The sequence below is a fragment of the Abramis brama genome, assembly GCF_963993115.1.
Source record: "Abramis brama genome assembly, chromosome: 11".
NCBI lineage: Eukaryota > Metazoa > Chordata > Actinopteri > Cypriniformes > Leuciscidae > Abramis > Abramis brama.
The window spans coordinates 4,039,594-4,053,029 of record NC_139973.1 but is presented as its reverse complement, the minus strand read 5'-3'; the positions used below and the strand labels follow the sequence as shown (position 1 = coordinate 4,053,029).

At 34.8% G+C, this 13,436-nt stretch overlaps 1 protein-coding gene across 2 annotated transcripts in view; it reads right to left on the bottom strand.

Moving 5' to 3' along the window:
* Positions 1-13,436, bottom strand: part of cacna2d2a (calcium channel, voltage-dependent, alpha 2/delta subunit 2a) — a 214,887-nt gene that overhangs the window by 196,383 nt on the left and 5,068 nt on the right. For both annotated transcript variants that reach the window (XM_084128533.1, XM_084128532.1), the window contains exon 2: positions 4,675-4,756. In XM_084128533.1, the coding sequence (XP_083984659.1) occupies positions 4,675-4,756 (82 nt within the window). The remainder of the gene's footprint in view (positions 1-4,674; positions 4,757-13,436) is intronic.

Genomic DNA, 13,436 nt, shown 5'->3' with positions numbered 1-13,436 from the left:
GAACCCATTTAAGGTCTGATATTTAGGTGTTTTCACTATGGTGTGACATTAAATAAGATTAAATAGAATCTATTACATAACATGTGACAAAACACATCATACTGACTGCAGACTTGTGAAGTTGCTGTCTTTCTTTAGGGGACATCAGTAGCAGATCCGGCATTACTAGCTGTGACCCATCAGTTTGAATTATGCATGGTCTCCAGCAGAAAGCAAGCAGAGATCAAAGGTCATGGAGGTCAGCTTTCTAGCGTCGCTCTAGACAGTTCACATTACTCCAATATGATTCCTGACTTCATCCTAATTAAGTCATTCAAAACACTAACTTCAGGACAAAGAGAAAGAATGATATCATATTCTGCCTCACTGAGCATGTTTCTTTTACTTTTTACATTTCCATTTATCAATCAACATGTTACTATTTGTTCTTCTATTTATCAATCCATATATAGTATTACTACAGTACTAGGGCTGCATGATATGTAGAAAAACTGCAACACGCGATAAACTTCTGAGTAATATGACAGCAATGTGTGAAGGTTTAACCCTAAGACCCTAATTTGTCAAATCAGGGGCCATTCACACGTAGATCACTGCAATGGATCAAAAGTAACTTGAGGTGATTATATAAATGTTGAACTTCTGTTAACTTGACATAGCATCTTAACATGACGCTCATTACATGAGACGCTAAAAAACATCTCAACAGTCAAAAAAATAGCCTACATCTAGTGAATGTTTATACAGAAAATCGTTAAAAACAGCTAAGAACATGTCTTGTGTGAACAGACCACAGGAGCAAGTTCTCTGCATTACATCAGTTAACTGAAATCACTGATTAGCAGTTACAATGCAATGCATATTGCAATCATGACAAGCGTATCATGCTAGGTTAATTTGCAATATATCATACACATTCAAAATATCATGCATATGTGCATATCAATTTTCATCGAAACATCCTTAAAATAAGATAACAAAACTGCATAAGAAAATTGCGTTAACACAACAAAAATCCATAAATATAACAACATTTTGTGAGGTTTATGCTTAAAAGAAATATAAATTTATTTCAAGGTATATTCTCTGAAAACAACTTATTATCTGACACAATTTTGCTTCTGAAGTAAATTTATCTTGTTTTAAGGATGTTCAGATATTATAATAAAAAAAAAACAAAGCAAAAATAAAACATTTTTGGTGGCATTTGAACAGATTTCACAACGTCTGCTTAAGTATTTTTACTTCAGGACAAGCAAATCTAGTTACTTCTTTCTGAATCAGAGAATAGTGTGCATTCAGAGGCACATTCCCTTTCTTGTGACTCATTGCCTATTTCTGTCTTTTACACAAAACACACAACAGTCCAGGTGTCCAAATACCCAACAAACACGCACATCTGGCTTCAGTGGGGAAAAAAGAATTGACTAAGAAATAGATAAACTTAGGACAAGGCATAAAATATGCAGATGACTGGCCCAACATGAGCTGTCATAACCTTGAAGAGGCGCCCAGAGTTGCACATGAGTGTGTTCTATTTATATCCGTGCCACTGAACTGTGTAGTTTGTTAGGGAGTGTGTGTGGGAGTAAAGCTGTACGACTGCTTATCTAACATCCCTGACTAAAGACACAGAGAGAGACAGAAATAGAACCCGAGAAAGAAAGAAAAGGAGTAGCGCTTTCAAGGTCCATTCTATTTAATTTCGTGAAGCAAAGTAAATCAAGATGGAAGTGATGCAACTGAAAGGATCATCTATCTCAGGGGTTCCCAACCTCTTTTGTCAGCTGAATCTCTTTAATCTAAATTATTTAGTTGAAATAAATCCATAGCTTACAGCACATACCCAGCAAAAATGTTTTGTCAAGAAACATGAAAATGTGCTTTATTTGTATCTAAATTAACTGTTTTTTTAGTTACAAAATATTATAGCTGAATCAACCTGACAACAATATTTACAACAGTCTTTCTCAAATCGTGTTCCTCTCACGAACAGCCAGGAGGTCTGTGAAAAATGTCAGAATTGCAAACAAAAATCTCACTGTAAAACCATGACAAGCAATATGATCTCCTGTTTCCAGCACCCTGGGTATATATGTGTGTGTGTTTGTGTGTGTGTGTGTGTGTGTGTGTGTGTGTGTGTGTGCGTGTGTACAAAATCTGGGAACATTTATATATATATATATATATATATATATATATATATATATATATATACATATATACACACAATCATGTCTGAGACCACATTTAATTTATTTTTTAAATTCAAACTATGTTTTAATGTAATCTGTAATGAAAAAAATAATTGCATTAATTAAAAAAAATGGATTTTCATGTTATTATTAAATATTAACAAATAATTTCATAAAATGAAATTATACAGAATAGTGAAACCATCAGAACGGTATAAAATATATAGGCTACATTTAAGATACGACCAGTAAAATTATCAATATACTTGTGGCATGGGATCTGTTTAAAATTTTTACTAAACTTTCCATTCATTTTCATTTTTAAAGGAATGATATTCCTGATTTAAATCTCAAGAGTTTTGGACACTGCACTAAATATTTACTCAAAAATCAACCATAAATTATAATAATTTAAAAAAAAGGGGGAACTCTGAAGTTCATATTCAGCCAAACCTCTCAAATCATCTCAAAATGACCAAATGTCATCAGATTATATCACTATCATACATCATATCATTCTTATCATACATCATATCATTCTATCACTTCTCCTAACCATGTTTACTGGGTTTATCTAATCAGAATAGCATCTGCTACCTGACTTTACCTTATGGTTAAGTATTAATGTTCAGCTTGTGTTAAGATAGTGATCTTTCTGACTTGTTCTTTTTCCCCAAATATTTCCAACACACCAATTTTTCAAGCAAAATATCCAAATATGTATTCAAGATTGTTGCACGCTGAATCAATATACTTGTGGCATGGGATCTGTTTAAATTTTTTACTAAACTTTCCATTCATTTTCATTTTTAAAGGAATGAAATTCCTGATTTAAATCTCAAGAGTTTTGCACACTGCACTAAATATTTACTCAAAAATCAACCATAAATTATAATAATTTAAAAAAAGGGGGAACTCTGAAGTTCATATTCAGCCAAACCTCTCAAATTATCTCAAAATGACCAAATGTCATCAGATTATATCACTATCATACATCATATCATTCTTATCATACATCATATCATTCTATCACTTCTCCTAACCATGTTTACTGGGTTTATCTAATCTGCTACCTGACTTTACCTTATGGTTAAGTATTAATGTTCAGCTTGTGTTAAGATAGTGATCTTTCTGACTTGTTCTTTTTCCCCAAATATTTCCAACACACCAATTTTTCAAGCAAAGTATCCAAATATGTATTCAAGATTGTTGCACGCTGAATGTGGCCAGTCCATTCTATTTACTTTCTCAAAAATAACTTTGAGAAGCTAAAAAAAAATGCTTAGAATTCATTTGCAAGACTTTTTTTTTTTCATAAAGGGTGGGAAAAGAATATCGGAATAAACTGGGCATGAAAAGGAAAGAGAGAGTGACGAAGGAAAGCAATCTTGTTAGCGGGCCGCCGTAGCCCAGGGAAGATTTCTATCAGACGCACATATAGGGAGAGGCATCCATTTAGAAAATGGCTTTTTCTGCACATGCTGGGCCATTTAGCACTCCCTGTGACGACTCCTGTTTGGGCCGGAGATAAATGCGCTTTCACAGACTCACTGCACACACACACTCAGACCACAGACTCAGCAACCTCCGGCTACCGAGAGTGCAAACACAGACTTGCATGCATTTAGTGTCCTAAACTGATTTTCTAAAACACACACACATGGATGGACAAATTAAAATATACTTTCCAAAAACTGAGAATGTTCATCCTCCCAATCACTAACTCTGCTGTTTTTATCCCAGCAATATATATATATATTTAATGCAAACACTCCCACAGCTTGGAAATGGAAATACCCAGAGATACATGCTTTACTTTAAATAATGTATTAATATTGAAATAAATATTTAAAAGTGCTATATGAGACCAAAATATATTTTATCATTTTTTTATTTATATCATTTTCTTTTTTTATTCTACTCATCACTAAAATTATGAACATACTGTAATTTGTAATGAATAAAAATTGCATCAAATACAAAAATGCCTTTTCATGGTCTCACAATATTTAAATATTAAGAAATTGTTTTATGCCATTTAACAAAATGTACAGAATAGTCATTTAACTAGTGAAACATTCATGTGAAATATTCAATATAAAATATATAGTATATGTCAAGCTTTCAGAAACTACCGTAAAATGATTGCTTAGTGCCCAAGACCGCTGTCGACAGAAAATTATTGTTATTGTAAATGTCTACACACAAAAAAAACACTGCTATTATTGTAATCATCTTATGCAACCACTGTTATCATAACATCATAAACAAGTTAAAGCTTCTTCCTAAGGCACCACAACAAAGATAAACAATACAGTGTGATTATTATGGTCACTTCCACACTGATGTACGGAAGAGAGATGTCCTTGCCCTAACTCTGTAACTCCAGAATTTCTTTATATTATAGAATATTACATAACTAGATATTATATAACTAGATTTGTAGTACGGTCTAACAGGTTAAAGATGTTCAACTTACTCCCTTCATTTGTTGGCCTCCGGTGACCAGCTGCAGAACCTTCTCCAGTTCCTTCTCTATACGGCCGGCCCAGTGCATCATCCTGTTACACACACACAGACAGCGTTAGTTAACAGCAATGCAAATCAGTAATAATCTCCATCACATAACGACTAAATCCCAATTCACACACTCTCTGTCCTATATAGTGAGTAGAATGTGTGTATTCCTAATCGTAGCACATTGAAAAAGAGTATCGCAAAAGTCACCAAATGTTGTGTATCTGTGCCTGCTACTGACTTTGTTAATATTGCCCACTATGACTGATGTCCCAGTAATGATATATATAATAGAAAAGAATAGAACACTAAAAAATTTAATTAAAAAAATAAAATAAAAAAATAAAATAAAAATAATAATAATAATAATAATAATAATAATAATAATTATATATATATATATATATATATATATATATTTTTTTTTTTTTTATATAAAAGCTTGGACAATGTTACAAAAACATTAGCATTTTGTCATAACATCAAAGAAATTATAAATTAGTGCAGTCAAAGACTAAAAGTCAAAGACATTTAATCAAAACAGATGGATAAAGACTGAAATAGTTTTTTCAGACACACAGCAGAATTTTTAGGAGTTATTAGCATTTGAGTGTGATTCTGCACCAGAAAGCTGACAGTCTGTTTCACACTGCAGAGGCGATCATGAATTACAATTAATATAATTGCTTTTATTTTGACTGTGACCTTGTGACCTTGAATGTCACGGGTGCCGTCAATCTTGCACTTATGAATTTCCCAAGGGTATAAAAATTTATTATAATAATAATAGTAGTAAAGGCTTCCAAATGACAACTTTAAAGACTTAAATTAAACCAAAATTGGAGTTTGTGGCTTTTCCTGCACATCTATTAGCCTTGAGGTCATATAATGCACTCCAACATCTAGTTTTAAGAGGAAATATGTCAGCACATTATAAAAAAGACAGTGTGACATTTCTTTAAAAGCATTATTATCTGCTAGAGCACATCCGCAGTCATGAGGTGTTTTAACATTCAGTGTTTGGGAAACCGATGGAGAACATTACAGGGGAATTTCAGCAGTGTCACACAAACCCTATAACAGCTTTATCTGCTGGCGCCTAATGGTCAGAGATTTGCAACCGCGGCCCGGGGTCAGAAATAACCCTTATCTGTGTTACACAGCCTAGAATAGCCCCCAAAGAAATCCTGTGTGTGTGTGCAAGTGTGTGTGTTTCTGACTGAGCAGTCTTATTTACTTGATAAGAATGACTGAACCCAGCTATTCTATTAGCATTTAATAATATAATGTTTAAAAATAAATATATTATTTCTTAAGAGAGTGTGTGTTTCCTCTGAACTCTTCTATAAGTTTTTCTGTTTTTCCAGCATTTAGTTAACTCCAGAAACAGTTACTGCGTGACTTCCGAATAGCTAAACTATTTACTATTTATCTTTTTTTTTTTTTTGCAGCTTTAAAAGGCCCAATCATCATTCAACATTGAATAACAAAATTGACCAGTATATTATTAAAAAAATGAGGGCTGTGAATCTTTGGGTAGACAGCGAATCGATTCGATTCACGATTCATAGGTTTTAAATTCGATTCAATAGCGATTTTTGCAAATTCAGAACGATTCACATTAAAATTAGAATAAATTGATTCGATTCTGCATTTTTTTATATGCATTCATAGGATTATTTAAAGGTCCCATATTGTACACCTTTCAGAAGTTTTATTTTAGGTTTTGATGTCCTTAAGAATATATATTTGCGGTATAAGTACCAAAAACCATCTCAATATATTTGTACAGCTCCTTTCTCAGAAGCTCTGCCAAGAACAGGTCGATTTTGGCCTGTCTACTTAATATTCATGAGCCTCTCTTCTGATTGGCCTGTTGTTTTCAACAGTGACCCACCATCTGTTATCATGAAAAAAGCCAGGAAATTTCAGTTTTGACAATATGGGACCTTTAAATGCTTCCCCCAAAGTGTCTTATTAGTCAGGATGTGAATAACAGCGGCCTTCAGGGGGTCAGAGAGTGGCGGGCGGGCGGGGGGGGGAGGACACTAATATTTTGTAGCGCGTGTCTAAAGAAGTCTGTGACGGTGCACAACATCTCCATTAATTCGCACATGTAGTAATTTAATGTGTATATATATATATATATATATATATATATCAAAGCACTGAATTGCTATCGAATCGCAATTAATTAGTCTCTCAGCATTTAATACCGATTATTGACCGAAATCAACGATTTACGATTCAAAAATACATGTTTCAAGATCAATGCATGTGCTTTGGAATGAGACATGCTGTATGTAAAAGTCATGCTGAGTAAATGATGACAGAAGCTTTATTTTGGGGTGAACTATCACTTTAAGAAAGTAAACAGGCTCAATTTCGACTTTAATCACTACCCTTCTAAACTCTCATCCTGTCTCTCTCTCTGGCAGTGGGCTGGTCGGCTGTTGGCAGGTAAGAGTGGATGTTTAAGGAGCCGAATGATAAAGAAAGCCCGGTTCTGACAGAAATGCCTCCCTAAGCAGAGGCAACACTTGCTAACTGGGCCAAACCTGAATGAAGCGATCAAACGTCCGGAGATCAGAGCTGTATATCTGCCTGCAGCTCCTAAAGCTCTTAACACAATGAGATTCAGCAGAAGAGAGATGGATAGAGAGTGGAAGGTAAGAAAATGCTGTCTTAGGCCAGGAACGTTCTGTACACAAACACAGACGTGAAGCTGCTCAGGCAATTGCACTGCAAGTTTGCAGCTTGTCGTACTTAAAGTGATAGTGCAGCCTAAAATAAAACTTCTGTCATCATTTACTCACCCTCATGTTGTTCCAAACCTGTATGTGTTTATTTATCTCATGGAACATGAAAGTGTGCTGCCATTTTAAATTCTATAAACTTGACATTGACAATGACATAAAAAGTACTGTGTACAATGTCAGCACTATAATCTAGTCTTCTGAAGTCATATGATTGTGTGAAAGTCTTGCTCGACAGTTGTGGCCACCATTCACTTTTAACAAAACTGACTGATAATTGAAACATATTAAATGTAAAATAATAATCATCATAAAATGTAATTAAATGCAAATAATCAAATAAAATGTAATTAAATGCAAATAATCAACAAAAAAATAATAAATTAAATCTGGAATGGTAATGCTTGTTCTTTCCAACTGTGCAAGAGTTGACAAGGGAGCAAAAAGAATCGAGGTAATGATAATTAAATCCTTACTCAGGTATTTTTGGCACTTTGGACTTTGCAAAAGCAGGTTAATTTTGGAAAAAGAAATTATGCGACCTTGTAATTTTCTAAAATTAAATTTTTTACATTTTAAAAATATAAAATACCTTGGCGTATCTACACAAATCCGTGAGTATATTATTGCCTTTTTGGAAAGGACAAGAGCTGTTATTCCAGTGGAAATAGACAAATAGAAATTAAAGACTGTTGAACAAACACTGAGTCTCATTTTTTGACAAACAAAATTAGATGTAAAAAGCACCCAAAAAAAAAGTGTATCAAGCAAAATGTTTTCAAACACAAAGAAAAAAAGGTTTTTTTTAAACTCGAAAAAAAAAGTTAAGGAAAATAATAATAATAATAATAATAATAATTATTATTATTATTATTTGGTAACCTGAAAGTAAAACCTATATTTAAAAAAAAAAAATTTAGCAATTATGTTATGAACTGCAGTCTGAACTTTCCGGAACAATGATGCATTAAATTAAGAATAGATAGAAGCATTAACGTATGTATGTTTCAGAGTTCAGATCTAAGACAAAAGTAATTGATACCCACATAAGAAAAACACACACACCTATGCGCAAATACACAATTAATGGTGTGACTTTTAACACACATGCACATATTCACACTAAAAGCTTTGGGGGCTTTTAGCACCTGCATCTCAACGTACACTGAGCTGGGTAAAGAGCACTAAGAAACATAGACTAAGACCAAATTAATGGCATGTATAAATGCAATCGTAACTTCAATCAATATTGAGTAAACCTTAAAACACATGCAAATAGTCCAAAGCTTTCATAGTGCTGAGATTTCAGATATGTACTCTCTATTACAGCTGTTTCACTGCAAATCTAAAAAAAAGCCAGTAACAACACAACCCTCTGCATCATCTATCTCCACCATCGGTGGAGCGACATGGTCATTTGTCATTTAAAGATAACACAGAAAAAGAAATGGCATCATGAAATGTCAGCTTCATTTGAATGACAAGGATGAGAAGATTAGCCGAAGAATGCGTCACATTGGCCAACCCTCTATGGACACACGAGTCGCCATTGGATAGTACATTTTTTATTTTACTTGCCAGACCTTTTACATGCAAGAACAATGCATATGAAAAAAGATCTACATAAATATAATACAAACAAGAGTGTAAGAGTGTTGTAAAGAGTGATACCATTGCACAGCGTTTACTCAGTAAAGTTGACTGAGTGGTTTAGTAAATTGTGGTTCAGCGTATAGTAAATGAAGCAAGGGTGTAGAGTTACACTGAAGCTATCTTAAGGCATGGAAAAAATAATTCACAGGAAAAAAGGTTTAAATATGTAATTTTGGTGATCAAAGATGAGTTTTAAGGGATAAAATTATTGACTTACAGGGGGACGTTAACATCAGCAGCAGGAATATTAGGCTGACGTCACTTTAAGAAATAATGCATGGATCCATACTGATACTGTACACATGCTTTTTCTCTCTCAACTGTAGGATACTACTCTAGGATACTCCCCAAGATGGGCATTTTGACATAATTCTGTGTGAAATTGTCCATTCAAGCTCAGGAAGACGTGAAAGAGAGCTCAATATGCTTTAGATGTGGAATTTACGCACATAAAACTTCTCACAGCGCACACAATTTTTCTTTTGCGGAGGGTTTTTCGCGCTTTGTTTAAAATGGCAAGGCTTAAAAACACGTGCAATTGATTAACTTTCATGAGGACGCAGCATTGGTCAGATTGGGACAGCGTTGAATCTCTTTATGTGAGAGATGTAAGCCTCTCTCTTTCTCTAACGCTGAGTGTGTGAGAGAAAATGACAGAGGGCGCTCTCAGCCAAGCGAAGGTGCGTAAAGTTCAGCAGGCAATGAAATTATGTCTGCGCTAAACTTTTTTTGCCTCTAACTCAAATCACAGATGACTGAAATCGTACAATTTACTAGCCATTGGCTAATTAAAGACATTTTTTAGTCGCCCAACGTGAAATTTGGTCACATTTGCAAATGATTTACTCGCATTGTAGAGGGTTGTTGGCAACAATAAAACACACTTCTCCACAAATCCACAACTGGCATCTAATGCGACTATATTTCATCTAATGTGACAATTTCAGCTCTATTTTCTTAATATACAAGTGACGTCTAACCATGTTTTGTAAGATATAATATTTTAAACAAGTATATAAAGTACACAATTCTATAAGTTAATCCTGTCAGCTATGAACAGCAAACTGAGGCTCCAATTCACACGGACTGACCAAAATTGGACAATAGAAGATTGGAAAACGTTTCCGGGTCTGATGAGTCTGGATTTCTGCTGTGACATTCAGATGAGGGTCCGAATTTGCCGTAAACAACATGAAAGCATGGATCATCCTGCCTTGTATCAACAGTTCAGGCTGCTGGTGGTGTAAGGGATATTTTCTTGCCACACTTTGAGCCCTTTAGTACCAACTGAGCATATTTAAATGCTACAGCCGAGGTGTTCTTGCTGACCATGTCCATCCCTTTATGACCACAGTGTTCTCATCTTCTGATGGATACTTCCAGCAGGATAGGATGTCACAAAGCTCAAATCATCTCAAACTTGTTTCTTGAACATGACAGTGAGTTCACTTAACTCAAACGGCCTCCACAGTCACCAGATCTCAGTCTAATACAGCAGCTTTGAGATGTGCTGGAACAGGAGATTCATATCATGGATGTGCAGACAAATCTGCAGAATCTGCGTGATGCTCTCAATATGAACCAAAATCTCTGAGGAATGTTTCCAGCACCTTGTTGAATCCATGCCACGAAGAATTAAGGCAGTTCTGAAGGCAAGGTGTACCTAATAAAGTGGCCGGTGTGAGTTAAGAAAAGGTCAGCACACCCTCTCCATTGCCAAACGCTGTGATAAGTTAATACTTTGTTGATTGTTCCAGTAGAGCATGGCGCTAGAAACATCAAGTTCATGGGTTTGATTCACAGATAATGCATGTACCAATAAAATAACTTGAAAGCAATAGATAAAAGGTGTGCCAATGCATGCACTGTAAAAGTATGTACTTATAGTTAAGGGTGTGCTCACATCCATAACCCTAACTCTATGAGCTATGGTAATAGTGATAGTGAGGAAACAAGCAGCAGTTACCTCTACTCAATTCAATTTGCAGGCTACTTTGGTTTAGTGTCACGTTACAAAATATCCATTAGAGGTAGATTCAGTTAAGTTAAATGTCATTTGGCAGCTGAGATTCAATTCACTCAAGCTCCCTTTAAAGGGAAGTCGATTCACTCTGTGGCCATCTGAACACCACCAGACCACTCTTTTGGGCAAAAACAAATCTGCAAAATGGTTTGCAAAGATTTGACCTTAAAATCATGTCAAATCACAAATAAAATCTAATAAAGGCATCATTATCTTTAGATTTTCCCATATGCCAACCTGAAGTTGGCTCGACCTTTTACAGTTTTACAGTTAAATAAAAACGAATATGGCTTGCGGGACTTACAGCAGCAGAGAAGAAGAAGGACATCAATGGACATTGATAGTTTACTAAAAAGAAAGATTTTGAACAACTCACTGTCTCTGTGTCCGCCGGCATTTTGTCAGTCAAAAATAGTCAGTCTCCGAATGTGAATGAACTGACTCTGAATTTTAGTATTGTTTCTTATATGAGGATCCTTTTTCAAATACAAGGTCAATATTGATTTTCACTAACGACAAAACAACAAATTATCCATGAATTTATATTGAACTAAGCTTTAGGAGCTTTCCATCTTTGCTCTCCTCCGTGTTACGTTGCATTCGGAGATCGACTATTTTTGACTGACAAAATGCCGGCGGACGGAAACACAGTGAGTGGTTCAAAATCTTTCTTTTTAGTAAACTCTGTGTACACAAACAATGTTCTCAATGCTCGAGTTCATGTGTAGAGCCCCTGGTAATACTTCGAGCAACGTTTCATGTTGTGTCGAGCCTTCTTAGTGTTTTAAAAATAGTGATTTTTGATGCTATCATAGAAGTGCCCCAAGCACTCCCATTCAAAAGGCATTTTGACCGAAAATGAAAATACGGTCAAAAAAGTGGCATTTCCATTCTAATTATGCTTTTACGCGAAAGTTTGCCTCAGGTAGATTCACAAAAAGACCCTAGATTGTATTTTGGCGAGAGTTACCCTTTAAAATCATGTCAAATCACAAATAAAATCTAATAATGGCATCATTATCTTTAGATTTTCCCATATGCCAACCTGAAGTTGGCTGGACCTTTTACAGTTTTACAGTTAAATAAAAACGAATATGGCTTGCGGGACTTACAGCAGCAGAGAAGAAGAAGGACATCGATGGACACTGATGGAGGATGGACATTGTATATGGAATTATTAGTGGCTTGATGTCATTGTGCAAAAAAAAAAAAAAAAAAAATCACAATAACATGTGGCTGACTTTAAATGACGGAAATAAGTTTGTTTCTTTGAGGGTTTATTATTATTATTATTATTATTATTATTATTATTATTATTATTATTATCATTATTTCTCCTTTGTGTACTATTGGGTATAGGGTGGGTAAGAGCGTTTGGAAGGTATATGTTGTATGTTATTTTAGGATATGTGAAGTTTATGTTATGTGTGTGTGCATGGAGAAGTTTTGTGTTTGCGTATGTGGTGTATGTATATGGTTTTAAATTTAAAATGAATAAATAGTTAATAAAAAAAGCTTTTCCCATTTGTATTTTTTGACGGGTGACCCGTCTCTGACTCACTGTACTGCTTCCTCTCACGTTTCATGCTTTTCAAACATAATTAACCAAACTAAGCCAAACTCTGTTATTGTAAGTGCTATGACCTTAGAAACCCTCAATGCGAACACAAGCGGCTGAGCCGCTGCAGAGGGAGTTTCCTGTAATCTATTGATCAGATACTGACAGATACACAGGAACTGAAGAAAGAAACGAGACTGGGAGTGTTTAGATTACACAGTAATGAAAGATCTAGACGGAGATGATGATAAATGGTTTGTGGGGACGAAGACGCTGCTGAAGGAAACATGTCAACCAAGAAAAGGTCACAGAGGGAGAAATAACGGTTTTCAGAGTGAGGGATGTTTTCTCAGGGAGAACTGATGCTAACCGCTAATGACAACACCTCCAGCATGAACAGGAATCCAGAATGCATGCTCTTTTATACTCACGCAGGCCATAAAATGTGCCAGGTCATACTTTTTATCTCTCCATCATACAAACGCCTTTATTTAGTGCCTGGCCAGTATGTACAAGTAGATTTTTTTTTTACCAAATACAACATTTTATGTCCATAATGTATTTGTAAATGTTAAAATGAACATTAACTGAGATTAATAAATGCTGTAGAAGTATTGTTCATTCTTTTCATTCATGTTAAATAAAGTAGTTAATTCATTATTAATTAATTATTATTAAACACTGGTATAATTGTCTCCTGGTAGAACAATGATTTTCTTTTTAAATTGTTTTTT